The sequence below is a fragment of the Centrocercus urophasianus genome, unplaced genomic scaffold (genome assembly GCF_019232065.1).
Source record: "Centrocercus urophasianus isolate 14NV4802_14NV808 unplaced genomic scaffold, USGS_Curo_1.0 seq_21, whole genome shotgun sequence".
Classification (NCBI taxonomy): Eukaryota; Metazoa; Chordata; class Aves; order Galliformes; family Phasianidae; genus Centrocercus; species Centrocercus urophasianus.
The window spans coordinates 14,368,818-14,385,944 of record NW_024884767.1 but is presented as its reverse complement, the minus strand read 5'-3'; the positions used below and the strand labels follow the sequence as shown (position 1 = coordinate 14,385,944).

Genomic DNA, 17,127 nt, shown 5'->3' with positions numbered 1-17,127 from the left:
TTCCCCATTAAAAAAGTGGTTCAAATTAGAATCTTTCTGTTAACTCATAAAAACTGTGATGTTTCAAAAGTTTACTATTTTTGCCTTGTTGCATTTTTACTGATTCTAACAGCGTATGATAGACAGAATATTCTCTGTTATCATGACAGTGCTGAAAGAAGCGGTTTTGGAGTGCACAAAGATGTAGTAACTCTGCTCTCTCTTAATTAACCTCATGAAATTCTGGAAGGTTGCAGAAGGAGCTCTACTTCTGGTTGATGGAACCTCTGATAGGAACATAAATGAATGGAGCAACTCATCAAACACATCTACAGAGACATACTGCTTATTTTTAAGGAATTTGAAGTGCAGTCTGCACTCCTTCAGACATTGGACTTAGAGACCTTAAAGATGTCATTAAAATCTAAATTCTCCTGGAGCAATAATAGCAAACTAGTAGGCCCAAATAAAGCATTGCTCAGAAGCAAAAATTGATGCTATTGAATTTAAAGAGTTGCCCCCAGGTCTTGAATTGTTTTTTGGTTCCTAAGTTCATTTCTTGCTTCTAGCATCCATTATACATGTCAAAACAGATTGAACGAAATGAGTCTCACTCATGAACTGAATACCCTGCATTTTGCAGGAGAAAATCAATGTTCACTTAGCTGAAAGTAATTTTTCCTACAAGCAGGTCTTTGAATCCAGAGGCAAAACTAGTTAATTTGTAAGTCTTTATGTGGTCTTGATACAGCAGCAGGTGGGAATAATCTGATCAGGCTGTTAGAAAACATTTGTGGAAATAAAAATATTTTTAATAAGAATTGCATTAATTATACTTCTGCAAAATTGATTTATCAGATAGGACACAACTAGTGCTTGAACACCCAACAGTATATTTGCACCAAGGAAAAGAGGTGCACAGAGATCAGGCAGGGCAGGTCCTGTGTGTTAGAGAATGAGCAGTGGAAGGCCAAAAGAATGTCTTTCTCAGCCGTTCTCAAAGCATAATCTACTCACATTTAATTCAATCTGTCTAAAAGACTTGAGGAATTCCTTAGGGCACATACTTGCTTTTGGGAGTATTAATGTTATCAAAATAGTTTTAAGCATTTTTTAAGAAGGTCAGTCAAGCAGATTCTTTAAAATACATACTTTTAAATTATCTTTACTGCGTGTTCTTTCATGAGGAGGTTTGATTATCATCTTTCCAAGTTGCGCTTTGGATGCATTAATAGAGTAATTGAGGGAAAACTGCTGTGTACACTCTTTGTTCCTTAAAAACTTAGAGTAATTATCCATAACAATTTTTTTGTGTTTTGTAGAAGTTCATATGGCTCTTGTTCAGACCACAGCTAATACTAAGGAGAGGCAGGTGTAAAAGTTAAGGGAGAGGAAGTAATGCTTGCCAGTAATACTGAGTAATACAGACTAAGACTGAAAATGTTACGTGTTTTGAAAAGTGATATGAGAATAAATAATGTGTAACCATATTGATAACTTTTAGAACTATACTGGTATAGTTTATGAAGGATGGATAAAATAGTAGGTAAAACTTTTTGTTTGGTACTCCACACATAGTCAACTTCTTATCTTTCTCCTGATTGTTCAGGTCTACAGTATGCTTATAATACCCGTTTGAAATGTTCTAAATGGCTACAAATGTACCCTGACTGTAATATTTTGTAGAAAATGCTCTTTTAAGTTGTTTTAATAACCAGAGAAACAACTTGATATTGCATGCTTTACCTTGGTGTTTTTTGTTTTTACGGGTGACAGAGTTAATGAGGAGATACTACAATGGATGTAACAATAATCTTATTTAGTAAAATGATATTGAGATGTATTCACTTGTAAAATTTCCAATACTTTTTTTAAATAGCAGCTGTATTTCAGTGTAACGTACAAAAGCTTATTGTCTAAAAGAAGCAGGATTTGAGTTAGCATGTGACTAGTAACTTTGCATAACTTTCACTAAGTGCTGCTGAACTGTAGATTTCTAAGTGATAATAGAAGAAATATCGATATTTGCCTATAACTGTGGGCCTGGTGCACATGAAATTAAAATGTCTTCCTCAGCACAGCATAGCAATTTGTTTTTATTTGGGGCCAGGGAACCTTCTTAAACTCCTGGTTAGTGCTTTCTCCGTCAAACCTTGTTTCTTAACCTTTTTTGTTTGTATCAGTGCTCATTTCTGCATTCATATTTGTTGATGAGACATTTCTTGCTTGTTTTCAATAGATCTCTTTTGCTTGCGGAACTTGAGAAGGAAGAGAAAGAAAAGGACTGGTATTATGCCCAGCTTCAGAACCTTACTAAAAGGATTGATAGTCTCCCCCTTACTGAAAATGTGAGTAACTGTAGTATGCTGCTTTGTATATCTTATGAACTTGGTAATTCTCTCTAACGTCATTTTCATTTAAAGCATTTTAAACTAGTATGTAAAGCTTACTTGGTCTAAATAATGTTTTCACATCTAATTCATTTTAAAATTCATACCTACCACTATGAATGCCAGCACTAGAAAGGGAAACCAGAAAGTTATTATGACAAATAAATCACATCAGTTAGCTGTATCCTCCAGAGATCTTTTTTTTCTGTAATTTTTTGTTATTTAATAGAGTGTTTTAATTTTGAGAGTAATATTAGCCTAAGACACAATTTATGTAAGAGCTCTTCTTTTAAAACGACAAGTGGTGCTATAATGTGTGTAAATACTCTTGCTCCAATCTTTTGCCTTAGCATCTCCAAATAATTTGTAGTCAAATCTTGAATAATGAAGATCTCTGATACGAATGAATATTCATATAGATGAAGATATCTGATTTCCAAGATAATTGACGTTTTCTGGTTGTTAGACCTCAGAAACTTGGATCTATTTGCAGTGCATTAATTGCATGTACAGTTTGGTTGCCTATCTTGACAGAGTCAAATCTGATTAGGCATTACTCCACCTCCTGGAAATGGAAGTAGAATATGGAAGCACTTTAGTAACTGGAGTGAAGTAGCTGGACATCAGCATTTATAACATTCAACTGTGGCCAATTTAATCAGAAAACCAGAGTAAGAGAAAGCATGAAAAAGATCTCAAAGGCATTGTCAGTTGTATCTGTGTCACAGTAAATGTATTGTAGGTTTTAAGATACAAATCTCTCAATTTCAACAGGTAATCAATTAAATTAACACTTTTTACTAGGATGTCTTAATATCTACATAAAATCTGTTTCGTTGCAATTTATTCATTACTGCTTATCCATCAGCAATGGATAGAATTGTGAATGTCTCTACACTGTGCAGACCGTATTTTTTTGGTGTCTTTTTAGTAGCGTTTTATGTATTTGTAGATGTTTGACTGTTTTGACTTTCTCTGTGATCAATATTGAAGTATTTTCTGAGAACTGCTCTTGAAGACTTACTTGCAAGCTGAATAATCATCCAAAAACAGTGTAGTGTAGGCTTCTAGAAGCAATGTAAAGGTGCAGCAGTTCTATTTAAATTTTCTAAGAATAATTAAAGCTTTAATCTTTGAAAAATTTTCATCGTGTTTCAGATTTTTCTTCAGTTTAGTCCATAGCTTTGTCTATGAAATGCACTCTGAAATCCACAACCTTCTCATTTCTGTGCAGCTGCCGTAATGGAGCTATATGATTGTGCTTCAATCTTTACCTTTCTTTCTGTATGTCAGTAGCTGAAAGCTTCCTTCTGACATTCTTAAAAGCTCCTTTCCCAAAATCAAAATGGTTTATAAATTCTACTTTCATATGATTTTTACATATTATTGGTGGAAAAATAGCTAGTAGAATATACTAGATTGGATATTTCCTTTTTCCGTACCAGAGGAAGTTTTAGATCAGAGAAGCATTTCTGTTTTCTGTCAGTAATTATTGATTACATAGTGCTACACAGATTATGCAAAAGTTTCTGCCTTCCAGTTTTGTTTATCTCATTCGTGCAGTCATTGTTTTTCACTTGCGCTCTGTTCTAGTATCTTCCTGTTACAGAGGTGTCTCCATATACTAAGAATAGATGTGATGCTCATCACTACTCCTTTTTGAAAGAATTTGTTCTGTCCTCATCAGAAAGGCAACTTTCACTGATCTTTAAGTGAAAGAACTTTAATCCTCCATAGAATTCATTTTGTTTTACTTGTCACTCCCTTGTTGCTATGTAGTTTCAGAACTGCTGACCTCTGAAAAGTTCAGTAAATTTACATTCATCTTGTCAGAAAGGTATTGGTGTGTTTCAGAAAATATTAACTAGTTCATTTCATGTACAGACATGTTTACTGGATCTTTCTCTGTTTCTGACACGTTCAAATAAATATATGACATATGTACATGCGGGTCATAATTGAACTTTCAGCTGAAGCAATCACCTTGTTGGGCCTAGAGAAGGACCTAGAGGTCTAATTATGTCTTCTCATGCTTAAAAAGTAGCTGTCAAGAATACAGAGGTACTCTTCACAAGGATGTGTGGTGACAGAACAAGAGGGCACAAGTTATTCATGGGAAATTCTGTGTGAATATAAGAAAAAAAGATTTTATTATGAGGACAGCTGACTATTGGAATTGGTTGCTTGTAGAAGTGGTGAAACCAGTCTTGCTGGAAGTATTAAAAACTTGGCTTGACTTAAGCCTGGATACCTAACTTGAAGACCCTGCTTTTGACAGAAAGTGGGACCAGGTGTCCTATAGCAATTCCTGCCACCTCTTTTCCTGTTTTTTGTCATCTTTAAAATTAGCACTTAATTTGATTTTCTTGCTTTTTTTTTTTTTTACTGGTTGCGCAGACCTGTTGTTTTAAACCTACATAAAAATCATAAACTAGTTGGAGTGCCTTTCAGTTATGTGGTTGTTATAAATTGAACATTTAGGGTTTTTTTCACTGGATATTGAAAAATAGGGTAGATAACAAAAGTAAGAATGAGGCCATAGTATCGTAATATCAGTTTTGTACCTCTGGATATTTTCAAAAATACTGATTTTCCTGGAATGTGTAACAGTTTTACTGACATGCAGATGTATGTTAGTAACCAAATATTCCAGGCTTGTAATGAGTAATAATGTCTCAATTTTTATAGATTGCATGTAGTCATTTGACAAAACTTGCAGGTAGCTTGTTGTTTGAAACACAATTTGTGTTCTTCTTTTTAATAACATAACCATATTTTACTAATCTACTATTCATAATCTGTTTGTTTATGAATTTTGCTGTGGAAAAACAGTTCCACTTTTGTTCAAAGACATTCATCATTTACATAAATTTGATACTAAAATGCCTTCTCTGTAATTCGATTTCAGTTCTCCTTGCAAACAGATATGACCAGAAGGCAGCTGGAGTATGAGGCAAGGCAAATCAGAGCTGCAATGGAAGAGCAATTGGGTACTTGTCAGGATATGGAGAAGCGAGCACAGGTATAGTTTTTATTAGAAAGAACAGAAAAGGTTTTTCTGTGATTTTATCAAGTTATTGATAGTTGTATCTTCAAACAGTTTGTAAGCACAGTGATAGCTTAGAGCATGTGTCCTTTTGGCTTGCCTGGACTGCACTGAGAAAGACAAATTGGGGTGTGTATAAAATATATAATATAGTTAATGTAAAAACAACAAAAGTTGTTTTTAAAAATATATTTTTATTAAAACATTAAAAAGAGGGCCACAAAAACCTAGCACTAGTCGGGTATTTGACCTTGGTTTTCTAAAACTAGTGTATCAAAACCTGGTATGATGGAAGCAGTTGCAGTTCTTAGTGAGTTCTCAAGATGCTCGTCAGAGACCTCTTTATGTTCAGAATAAAATCCAGTGAGGATCTGGTAGGTTTTCTTAACCAGAGGCCATACCTCAATTCATATGCGTAACTTGAAGTTGTTTACTCTCACCAAGAGTTGTTTTGCATTCATGATGAGTACACGCACAGTTTTGTAAGCAAATCATATTAGCCACATTTGGAAGTATTACCCAAAACGTAACTGTGAAACCTGTAAGTAGGATAATCAGTTACTCGCTGGTTGTAAAAACTATTCTCCCATGGCTGTTTATTTGAGCTACTTATTACTGCTTGTTTCCATGGATGTTAAGTAATAAGTAGGTAAAATAATCTGGTTTTATGTTTTGAAGAACAAATCTTTTCAATAAATAGATGCTATTTTCTCCAGGTTTACATGAACAGAAATTTTGCTACATATGGAGCATTTCTAGTTCTGTTTGTAGTCAGAGTTTATAGTGTTTTCTACATTGAGTTAAACTTCACAGAAAAACTATGTGGCTTTATTTTTTTGCAAAATACATGTCCCGTAATAGTGCTAATATAAAATAAAACAGCTAATATGCTGTCAGGTATATCCATAATGGATGTGTAAGGATCTGTTCATCTGATGTACTCAAGACAGAACCAAGTTCATTCTTCCCTGTTCTAGTCTGGTTGGATAATAACCTATTCTGATCTGGAAGCAGTATGGCTGTGCTATCAATGTTTAGCAGCTACAGTAGTGTCCTGTGTGAATGCAGCTGTGCAACTTCTGTCGATTGGTTGTGAGTGAAGGCAGAACAGGCTCAGCCTGAGTATGTCTGGTTATCTCTGTTGCATAACCTAGCAGCGTGTCATCAAACTTCAGAGTTTTGTTACTAACGGGTTAATGTAGAATAAAGTAAAGTAAGCAAAATGGATACAGGCACTATGCTACTGGCCAAGTTATTTATGCAGACAGTATAATTGAAATTGTTAGAACAAATTATTTGACTGTAGTTCTCTCACTCTGAAAGTAAGATTTCCCTTAGGCAGCTGCTTCCCTACTTGTTCTTCCTGAATTTCAGGAGGGAAAAAATCCTATCAAGAGGATGTTGAAATCTTTGTATGTTTTCTGAGTTAGTGTTTCCCTGTGGGTTTATCACAGATGTTTTGTTCTTTATAACATGTTTACTTTAAAAAAAAAAAAAAGAAAAATGACATCTACTTTAATTATGTAAAGATGATAAAATAAGCAGTGACTATATCCATGTTTTCTTCTTGTGGGCTTTGACTGGTAATTCCCCTTGGTTTCATTATACGAAGGATAGGTGCCAGAGCTGTTCAGATGTACTCTGGAGTGCAGACACATAAAAGCAAATTCTGTATTATGTATATTTGAACTATGATGTTCAAATGTGCCATGAACTTGCTGGTTTTCCAACTTCTTTACTGTTCTGCATTTTCCTTCTGCTGTAATTGTTTGTTATACAGAATACAATGCAAAATCTGAGTTGAGGGAAGGAAACGACGTATATAAAAGGTAGCACTGCAGAGTTCTCTGCATTAAGATTCCCAGAGATTTATTCTGTGTGAGAGCTGGTAGCTTCTATTGCCAGTTAATTCACGTACTAGCCTTTTTTTCTGGAGGACCTTAAAATGATGATCTTCTCTCCCTCTCATTTGTTATTGATTCCTCTGAATTTTTCCCTCTGACACAAGTCAGCTCACAGCAGTCATTTTTTGTTACTCCTTTTGAGGATTGTATATGACCACATGACCAGTGGTAACACAGAAAGATGCAAGAGAGGACTTTCTTTTAGCTTGTTTAACTGTCTACACCAGCACTTACCTGATGTTAATAACATGATATTTCTCATTTGAGAGAAAAAGATAGATTTTTAAAAGGTTTTAAATTTAATCTCTAAGTGTTAATATTTTAACACGTATACTTAGTTGTATAACCTTTATGAAAGCAAAGTGTTTTAAAAGAAAATATGAGACCTTATTTTTCAGAAAATGAAGAAATGTTTTTTAGAAAGTGCTACTGGAGCAGTGGTTTCTAAGTAATTTGTATCTTTAAATGTTAATGTGCTTTATCCGACAATATTCTTTTGATAAGAGTGATAAATAAATATTACAGAATGAGTAGGAATATATTATGAATAGAGATAAATGATGTTACTTACATAGCTTCTAAAATTTAAACAATTTTCTGAGTGTATTCAGGCACTTGAAAATTCATTCCTAGACACCCAGATGCCTTAATAATCCAATGGTATGGTTAAAAATGTAAACATGACAGTGCATGAATGCAGTGCAGAGATGCAGAGTACTAAATAATGATTCTTCTCAAAATTTAGAACCCTCTTTCATCTTGTCTTTCATCTTCAAGCTTGTTTGACTTACTACTGTGAGGACTCTTGTAAGTTATGCAATAAAATGAATGTTCTCTTGAATTTTTTTTGCCTTCCCCTTACCATCTTCATCAAATTAAGGCCCATATACTGCTACTGATAAGTATCCTGAGGTGCTTTGATATGTTGTGTTTACATACGAAGAAGTATAATTTGTCTTCCTTAAGTGATATACTGACTTCAGGCTTGTTTTCAGTTTCACTACTGAACAAATTACATTAAATTTCTTAAAGTTTTGTTTACAGTAGTATTTTCTTTTTTGTGCTTGTTCAGTGTTTGATGCAAAGCATGCTTCTGATTGATGGTACTTCTAAAGTCCCCTTTAACACAAATTATCAATTAAAAAGAGTTGTCTAATGTTTACATTTTTCAAGTAAATTGTGGTAAATGTGGATTCAGATCTTTTCTCTTTTGAAAACTTTGTCAGTGATAGTTGACAGATAGCAATATTGGATATTTTTCATCTGCTGAAAAATATTTTCCCATGCTCAGATGTGTGTGTATACATATTCAGATTCCCTTGATGTACTTTATGCAATTAATTGCTGATGACATAGAAGGAGACTCAGTTTAAGGGAAATTTAAGGGAAACTCCAAAGTCATTCTCAGAGACAGAGAAGTGTTGTGTCACAGAATTATAGAATGAGTTGGTTGGAAGGGACCTTAATAATCCCTTTTTAAAAATACCTAATTCAATCCCACTGCCGTGGGCATGGTTGCTCCCCACCAGATCAGTCTGCTCAGGCCCAACTGAGCCTGGCTTTGAACATCTCCAGAAATGGGGCATCCACAGCTTCTCTGGGCAGCTGGTGCCAATGCCAAACCACCCTCTCAGTGAAAAACTTCACCTTGCCTTCTAACCTAAATCTCCACTCTGTAGTTTAAAATCATTCCCCTTTGTCCTATTGCTATCGCATCAAGTAAGAAACTTGTCTCCCTCCTAATAAATACTGTAAATACTGGAAAACCACAGTGAGGTCTCCCCAAAGCCTTCCCTTCTCCAGGCTAAACAAGCCCTCAGCCCATCTTCACAGGTGTGGTGTTCCAACTCTCTGATAATCTTTTTGGCCTCCTCTGGACTCACTCCAGCAGCTCTGTAGGATTCTTCTGAATTACAGACGTATGGCATATTGTCAGTCATCACTTCACCAGTGTACAGTTATTTCCAGTAATACCTTTTTGTCGAATGAGTGATCTGTTTAACTCTTGTGGAGCTTCTTTATGTACTGCTTTCAAAATTTTGCTTCTCTGTTTGTAGGTGTGCACCTCTGATAAGTGTTGGTGTTCATGATGCTTTTCCCACAGGTTATGATGATGTATGTTTCAGGAATTCACTCCACTTTGTATTTATATGCTTTATTTCTAAGATGTTGAGATTACATTGTGTTTCTATTCCATGGGTATCTTTTGGTGGAAACATCTTTTTAAAAAGTTCATCTTATTTTCATTTTCAGGTTGTAAAGATGTTAAATAAGGTTGGTTATAACGATCCTTTCAGCATCCACTAGATGCACAAAACCTTTCTTTTTTTTTTGCTATAACACTGAACCCATTATTTAGGTACAACAATCAGGATTTTATTAATCTATCCATCAGATAAAACAACAGTATTTAATCAGTTCAGTTTTCTGTTCATATCCTGATGTTACTGGGCTAATTATTCTCTGCCCACTTTTGGAGTCAACGACTGTATATTATCAAGCGCACACAATTATTTAAGTCTTACTTTATTCACTTGCTGTTTCAGAGAATCATAATTCATCCTGTGCTTCACAATACAGCTTGTATGTGCATCCTGTAAAATTTGGTTTTTCAACATTCCATTTATGAACCACAGAATGATTGCACTGAGAAATGAGTAGCAATACAGCTTCCTATAAAGAAAGCCAGATTGATTCAGAAATGTCTGTGTAAACCCAGACAGACCAAAGAAGCACTATGTAGCTTTAAAACTTGCCTTGTAAATTCCTTGAGATTTGTAGGGGCAGAAAATATTCAGAGACTGTTCACGTAAACAGAGCACCCAAATCGTCGTAATCACTGAACGTAATAGAAGTCATTCAGTATTATCTACTTTGAAGATGCTTGGTCATTATAAATTCTTTCAAATTTCTATGTGGAGAGTGCAGTGAAATAATTTGCTAAAAAGTATTAGCTTTGTTAGAGACCTAACTAACCACTGTATTTTCAGTGTTGCAATCATGCCTGTGTTTTCTTGTGAAGAACACTTGAACTACAGCGTGAATGAAGTAGTTCTGTTTGTATAAGCTGTTGTAGTTAGCCGTATTTGCAATAAACTTTCCATGTTGTCATTATACAGAGTAAGTAAAAGGTGTTTTTGAATAAAACCATTCCTTTCAGGTGAGGGTGGCAAGAATTCAGCAGATAGAGAAGGATATTCTTCGTATACGACAGCTCCTGCAATCACAAGCAGCAGAAGCAGAGGTTAGTGAGCTTTCTTTTGTTTCTGGTATGTATCTGTTTAAAAAAAAATCATTTTAATAAGCTGGTGGGTAGGATTATTTGCAGAAACTAGTTATTTCACAGTTACTGAACTAGTCAATTTGCATAGTCAGTTACTTGTTCTCTCATCTATGAACTGAGGAAGAAATACTGGAATTACTCTTCATGCTATTATTGAGTATTAATCACTAATGATAAGTCAGTTAAAAGTTCTACTAGCATTTTCAGTTAAAAGACAAAAATGCAGTGTGTTATAAAGGCTGTGGCTTGGTTTCATCAAGTAATAAAACGATCAGTTGTGCATACCTTTCTGAAGAGGAATTTCGGATAAACAATTTCAGGGCTTGCTTATCGTTTGAGAGAGAAGAAAAAATTAGTTTTCCGTGTTCAGAAAATAATAGTCATTGAATATTTTGAAAAAAATTCTTCAGTGTGTAGTAAAGTCTTTAGTCCTAATAAATACACAGGAGGCTACTACAACTCACAATTAGAAGGTATTTAAGTATTTGATTGGCTATTTTAGCAAAAATGATCTAGTCCTTTTGTACTTGCAAATGTCTTGAAATACAGAGATTTTTCCTTTCTTCTGCTAGTACATACTGCAAAATTATGTGATGTGATAGTTGTTGACTTGAGAAACATTGAAAGCATAGAGACAAGATCTAGAGATTACTCCCATCTTGGTAAAATAGGCACATATTTAATCATTTTGCTACTACAAAAGCAAACAAGCATGCTTTATAACTTCAAAGCTTATAATTACTTTTGTAGTGTGATGCCTGAATTCAGAAATGACAGATGGCTGTAAGCGCAAAAATCATGTTCCAGAATAAGTTCTATTTAACACTGTGGGTCTGTGCACTATTCATTCTGTAACTGTTGTGTAATTCTCCACCATGTGTAGAGATTACAGGATCTGCTGTTGTATACATTCTTTGATTCTTTGTTGATGTGATTGGTTTAAATATTTTCACCCACCAGTTCTATCTTCAGTAAAAAGTAATGCACAGAGGCAGCATACTTGCAGTGGTTACATTATCCTTGCTGCACTGTCTGCATTATATACTGTATTGCATATATATATATATGCAAAATATATGTGTGTAATATATACTTACGTGCTTGTAGATGTATTACAGAATCATATTATATTATGCTATGCTATTAGGGTTGTACTGTTCTTAATATACGAGCCCTAGTCTGTCAGAGATTAATATTATTTGACTTACAGTAATGCCGTGTCTATACAGAATTTATTTTAATCATCCATGTTTGTACATGTGCATACACTTTTTATATAATACATATATGTAATATAATACTTTCATTTGATAGATGTTTATATGAAGGAATTATTTTTCAGTAAATATCTGCTATCTCCTACCCATGTTACTGTTAACTCCACTATGCCAGTCTTCTGTAGCTAAAGAGGTAAAAAATCTTTGGTGTGAATTTGCGGATTTGACGTTCAGTCCCGTAGTTGAATCATGTGACAGTAACATGGGTGTGTATCTCTGTGCATGCTGTGAGTGCACACTGCATTTAAAATATGATCAGCTGTGCTTCTAATGTTAAGAATGATCTTACAATTATGAATGAAATTGGATGTTATATTGATTACTTTTTATACTGGCATATTCTTGAGGTCTTTTAGGGGGAATGAGATGCCACCTCTTTAATAAATAGCATGTGGTAAACAACTTAGATCAATGAGAAGAGAGAAACAGAGAATACTGAGGGGACTTCTGCTTGAAGTTGGAAAGATTGAAATGTCTCCCTGTTTGTGCTCTAGGTGCATCAAAGCTTTTTGATAAACTCTCTACCATCAGCTCTCAAAGAAAGTGTGCCCCTAATTCAGGGCTATTGTTGGAAGAATAATACTATTCCCTAGGGTAACCCTGTGCCTTGCTAATGAACACTTCTGCTTTTGACCTCTGTGAACACTGAATACTGCTTTATTCATGAGATTGAAAATTATTGTTATCTAGTGACTGGAAAATTCTGTCCTTACTTACAGAGGAAGTTCGGGTGCAAATTTTATGTCAAACTCACCCTTACACTTCACTCAAGATTGAAAATACTGTGAGAGAGATAGTCGTCATACGCTGTACTCTGTATATTTTACAGCAAGGCCTGATCTTGATTGAGCTCTTACTCTTGCATCAGGAACTGAAATGTCTTTAGTCATTATGTGACCGTAAATAGCCATAAAATTTTGTGTATACTGGCAAAGTTGTTGACTTTTTAAATGAAAAATTTGGTTAAAACAACAGGAACACTGTTTCCAAAATTGTGAGTTTTCCTTTATGGGCTACTTATTTTCCATAACTAAATACACAGTTTAAGAAAAATATTACCAGTCATTATTTTCAGTTTTGTTATGTAATTTCCTTGTGTTCTTTGATGAGTCTTCTTCCATCAGTTCATTGGAAGTATATGTCATTTTTTAATGTTTGTCTTAAACATTTAGTTAGTTAATGACTGTTTTTACAGTACAATACTGTTTTTATGGTACAGAACTGTAATTACGGTTTCTGATATCGTTTAGTGTTAAATATTTTCTGGGTTTCATACACTAGTGTCTATGTGAACAAATTCAGGGGGCATACTGGTGATACTGTGTTTGATCATCACATGCCTAAGGAAGCTAACATTTTTTAGGTAATTGAAAAAATTTTAATGTGTGTACATTTAAGAAAAGTACGTTTTAGCTAAAAATTAAAGAGATGTTTCCATAAAGCATGGCAGACTGCAGACTATACTGCCCAAAAACATTTTAGGACGCTGTAGTAACTGAACGTAAGAAATTTTATTTAAACAAATGAAAGGGATATATGTATGGTAGTAGCGTCTAAGCAAATTTTATAAAATTTGTCAAAACTAATTTTATAAAAAGAATCTTGTTTCTGAGGTAAGGCAATACCTTTTCAACTCCAGACTTCAGTAAGGGCAGGCTTATGTGCCGTTTTGAAAAGCCAGAACACATTAAGCATGCTAGTGGGTGATGTTGGATATTTCACATACTGAACAAAGCTCAATTAATTCTATTTCCTTCTTAAAGGAACTGTATTTAAAGGCCTGATTTTGGTGTTGATTTGCTGATACATCTTGGTGGGAGATTTATATAAATTTCATTGGTATCAAGCTAGTTATTCCTGCAGTGTTTGCTGTTAAAATTTAGGTTGACCTTCTTTTCAGGCAGAAATTGTTTGTCTTACAGTGTAAGCTTAATTTAACTGTGCTCGCTGTGGTCTCTGGTATATGCATGGATCACGTGACAGTGCAGGGAAGACAGCTGTTTGCTCCAATTCTGTTACATTTCTGATAGCAACATGAGCACAGCTGATGGAAAATGGTGTTTCCGTGTCTCACTGCAAATCCTTTGTCTTGCAGGGCTGTAATCCTCAGAGGACATGCTTTACTTTTATCTTTCAGTTTTTCTAAGACAGTCTCAGCTGTTAATTATTGAAGCAAAGTGACATGAAATACAAAATACTGTCTTGCGATTTTGTGAAGATGCAGCATTGTTGATTCACAGTCTAGAGGGCATTGAACGGTTGCATATTAAATTTCTCTATATGATTTCATAAACTGTTACGTTGACAGAGAGCACCTCAAGGCAAGCATGATGCAGGTTCCCATGATACAGAGAGGCAGAGCGAAGGTCAAGGAGCACCAGAAATCACTATGTCAACTAGCAATACTGGTCAGGTAAATTGATTGTTCTGTTTATTGATGTATTCTGGAAATACACAGTTACGTGTTTTTATATACTGTACAGTGTTTGCATGCCTGCATATTTTAAAAAGATTTATGAATTTCTTCATTGCATCTAGAATTAAGTAATTCATTGTATTTGGTGGAAGGAAATGTTTTTTATGAGGTGAAATATAAGCGTTTCGTAATACAGGAAATGGTTTTCTTTGGTTAAAATAATTAATTCACCTAATGCTAAGAAAAAATGTAACAAAAGTGACTACAGAGAATGTTATTTTATTGTAGTTGAAATTTAACAATAGCAGTATGATTTAATTATGAGAAATGGTTCAATTTTTACATCAGAAGCGATCATTATAGCATCAGTCATTTTAAATAGAAGAATTAAATGGCAAGCTGATCATTAGTGGTTCTTTAATACTATTTTAGATAATGCTTTGAAGCAGTAGTATTCATGAAATAATCTGAAAGCGTGCTGAAGAGTTATTTAAATGCTTCTCAATGGTCAGTCACTGCTGTTCCTTTTATTAGTGAAATACATGTCAAGAATTATTTGGAGGGTTGTGTTAAATTCTTTTTATATTTTTAAAAGAAACATCAAAATGTATGGCTTCCTTCTGTGGATAAAAATATTTATTTACCATGCAGTAATGTTCATTCACTTCATAATTTCTAACTGTAGGTGACACATTCCCAATAGTAATTTGGATTTTCAGACTTTGCCCTTGAAGTTTAATAGTTGAATTCATTTGCAAAATATTTTTGCTACTTTAGAGAAATAGAATTACTTAAATCCTTCTGAGAGTATTCTGTACAAGAAGATTTACCAGAAACAGTATAAATTTTGCCTTGGCTAGAATATTTCATCTGATTAAACGTTAAGCATATTGAAATATATTTGATAACCATTTGGAATTAACTTCTGTCACCCATCTCTGAACAATTGCTTGGGACTTTGACTCTCAATCTTAGGACAGTGTTATTGTTTGGAGAAAATAAATAGTTCAGCACAGCTTGAAGGTTGAAAGCATAATGTATTTAAATAATTGATGCACTGTGGGTGCATCATCAATCTGTATTGTGTGAATCTGGAGTTATTTTGGGGAACAAACACTTCACAGGGAAGGAAGGAAGAATGGATTGTCATATTCTGGCAGACTTTTTCAAGTGGAGGATTCATTCATTCTTCTTTTGAGCTCCTGTGTTTTTAGCAATTTTTAACTTTGCTTCATAAAAATGTTTAAAACATATATCCTTTCCTTCTGGAGGATGATAGATACAGAATCTGAATCTGTATTCTAAGACATCTGGGGATTATTTACTTCCAGTACAAGTCCAGAGAGAGGAGGCTTAATGGGTTGTGCATAATGTTTATTTCTGATAAACCAGCTCAATATACTTTGTTCTGTTGAGCAGTCACTACAAGTAGAACGCAACCAAATTATTTAGATCTAATTATTTTGTAATCATATAATCAGTGTCACTTGAAATACTACCAATTGAAGCTAGGATTTTTCAGGATTCAGTTGTGCTTTTCTGTACCTTCTTCCAACTGTCTTCCATTATACTGTCTTGGCATTAAAGTTAAATTTTTGCTTTCCTTTATTTTTCAAGCTTTATGAAGGAAATCAGCTAGATTGCCTACTTCATGAATAACCACAAAGCAGAGAAAATGCTTGGTACTTTTTTTCTGTCAATCCAGTCATGTTAAAACATGACTTTAAAACATGCTTTAAAATTGTTATTTTTTGCGTGACTTTTTAGATGTCATGGTTGTATGTATGATTTCTTATGCTTGTGAAACTTTTGTGATTCCTTCACAGTTAGTGTTTAAAAACAGAATACGGTTTCTCCACTTTTGGAATTTATGTAGGGGTGGAGCAGATATAACATTGAAAGAGCAAACATGATTCCAAATAAATATTTATCAACATCTGTTTTCATCATGGTGGGTAACATTCACTTAAGTATGCAGAACAAGTGGAGAACTTTTAGAAAATTTTCTTCCTTATGTTAGAGGGAAAATGACATTCCTTCTGTACAGGGAAGAGATCTGCGCTTGAGTAGACTTAAATCTTGTAAAGCATTCTTCTCAGTTGCAATAGAAGATGAATTTCACCTGTACAGAAGTGAAGTAAATAGAACACTATTCTCTTAAAGTGTTGGCTACTCAGATACTTATTTTAGTTTCCCAAACTGAATGAGGAAGGAGTGGCATCAGGAAACTTCACAAGTAGGAAGAAGAGACAAAGAAAGAGCAACAGCAAAGACAAAAAATAAAGAGTGAGTAGATAACACCAGTGAGAAAGAAAAAATGTAAATACACATAATAGATTTAAAGGGCAAATATGCTAATAAGAGGTCTTGCTAACATAGGTAGGGACATGCTATTCATTATAATTTTCAGGAAAATTGCAGGAAATTTTATCATCATTTTATAGCTTTTTATTAAAAAATAAAACAGTTTAATCCATTTATAATTTGCTTTTGATACAGACAGATTTAAGTATGGTTAGTCTTTGTCCAGATGAATCTCTTATCTTGTCAGTTCTTGGTTATCTGATTGTATTATAGAGATGTATATACAGTTTTACGCAATATGTAATCTGACATAAATGTAGAGTCAACCTTTTTTCACTCATTAAAATCTTAATTCAGCTTGTTGCAAAATCCTCCTTTTTTTCAATGAAAATAGAGATTATAAGTGAATTATAAATGAATTGCTGGGGCAATCCCAGGTGTTCATACAGACTGGGCGAAGATCTCCTTGAGAGCAGCCCTGCGGAGGAGGACTTGGGGTTCGTGGTGGATGAGAAGCTGGACACGGGC

General features: G+C 34.3%; 1 protein-coding gene across 7 annotated transcripts in view; it reads left to right on the top strand.

Annotated features, from left to right (window-relative positions):
• Positions 1-17,127, top strand: part of APC (APC regulator of WNT signaling pathway) — a 93,581-nt gene that overhangs the window by 54,469 nt on the left and 21,985 nt on the right. For 6 of the 7 annotated variants that reach the window (XM_042822803.1, XM_042822802.1, XM_042822801.1 and 3 more), the window contains 4 exons: positions 2,219-2,327; positions 5,278-5,391; positions 10,480-10,563; positions 14,188-14,292. In XM_042822803.1, coding sequence (XP_042678737.1) covers positions 2,219-2,327; positions 5,278-5,391; positions 10,480-10,563; positions 14,188-14,292 — 412 coding nt within the window. The remainder of the gene's footprint in view (positions 1-2,218; positions 2,328-5,277; positions 5,392-10,479; positions 10,564-14,187; positions 14,293-17,127) is intronic. The other variant, XM_042822804.1, reaches the window with a different exon arrangement.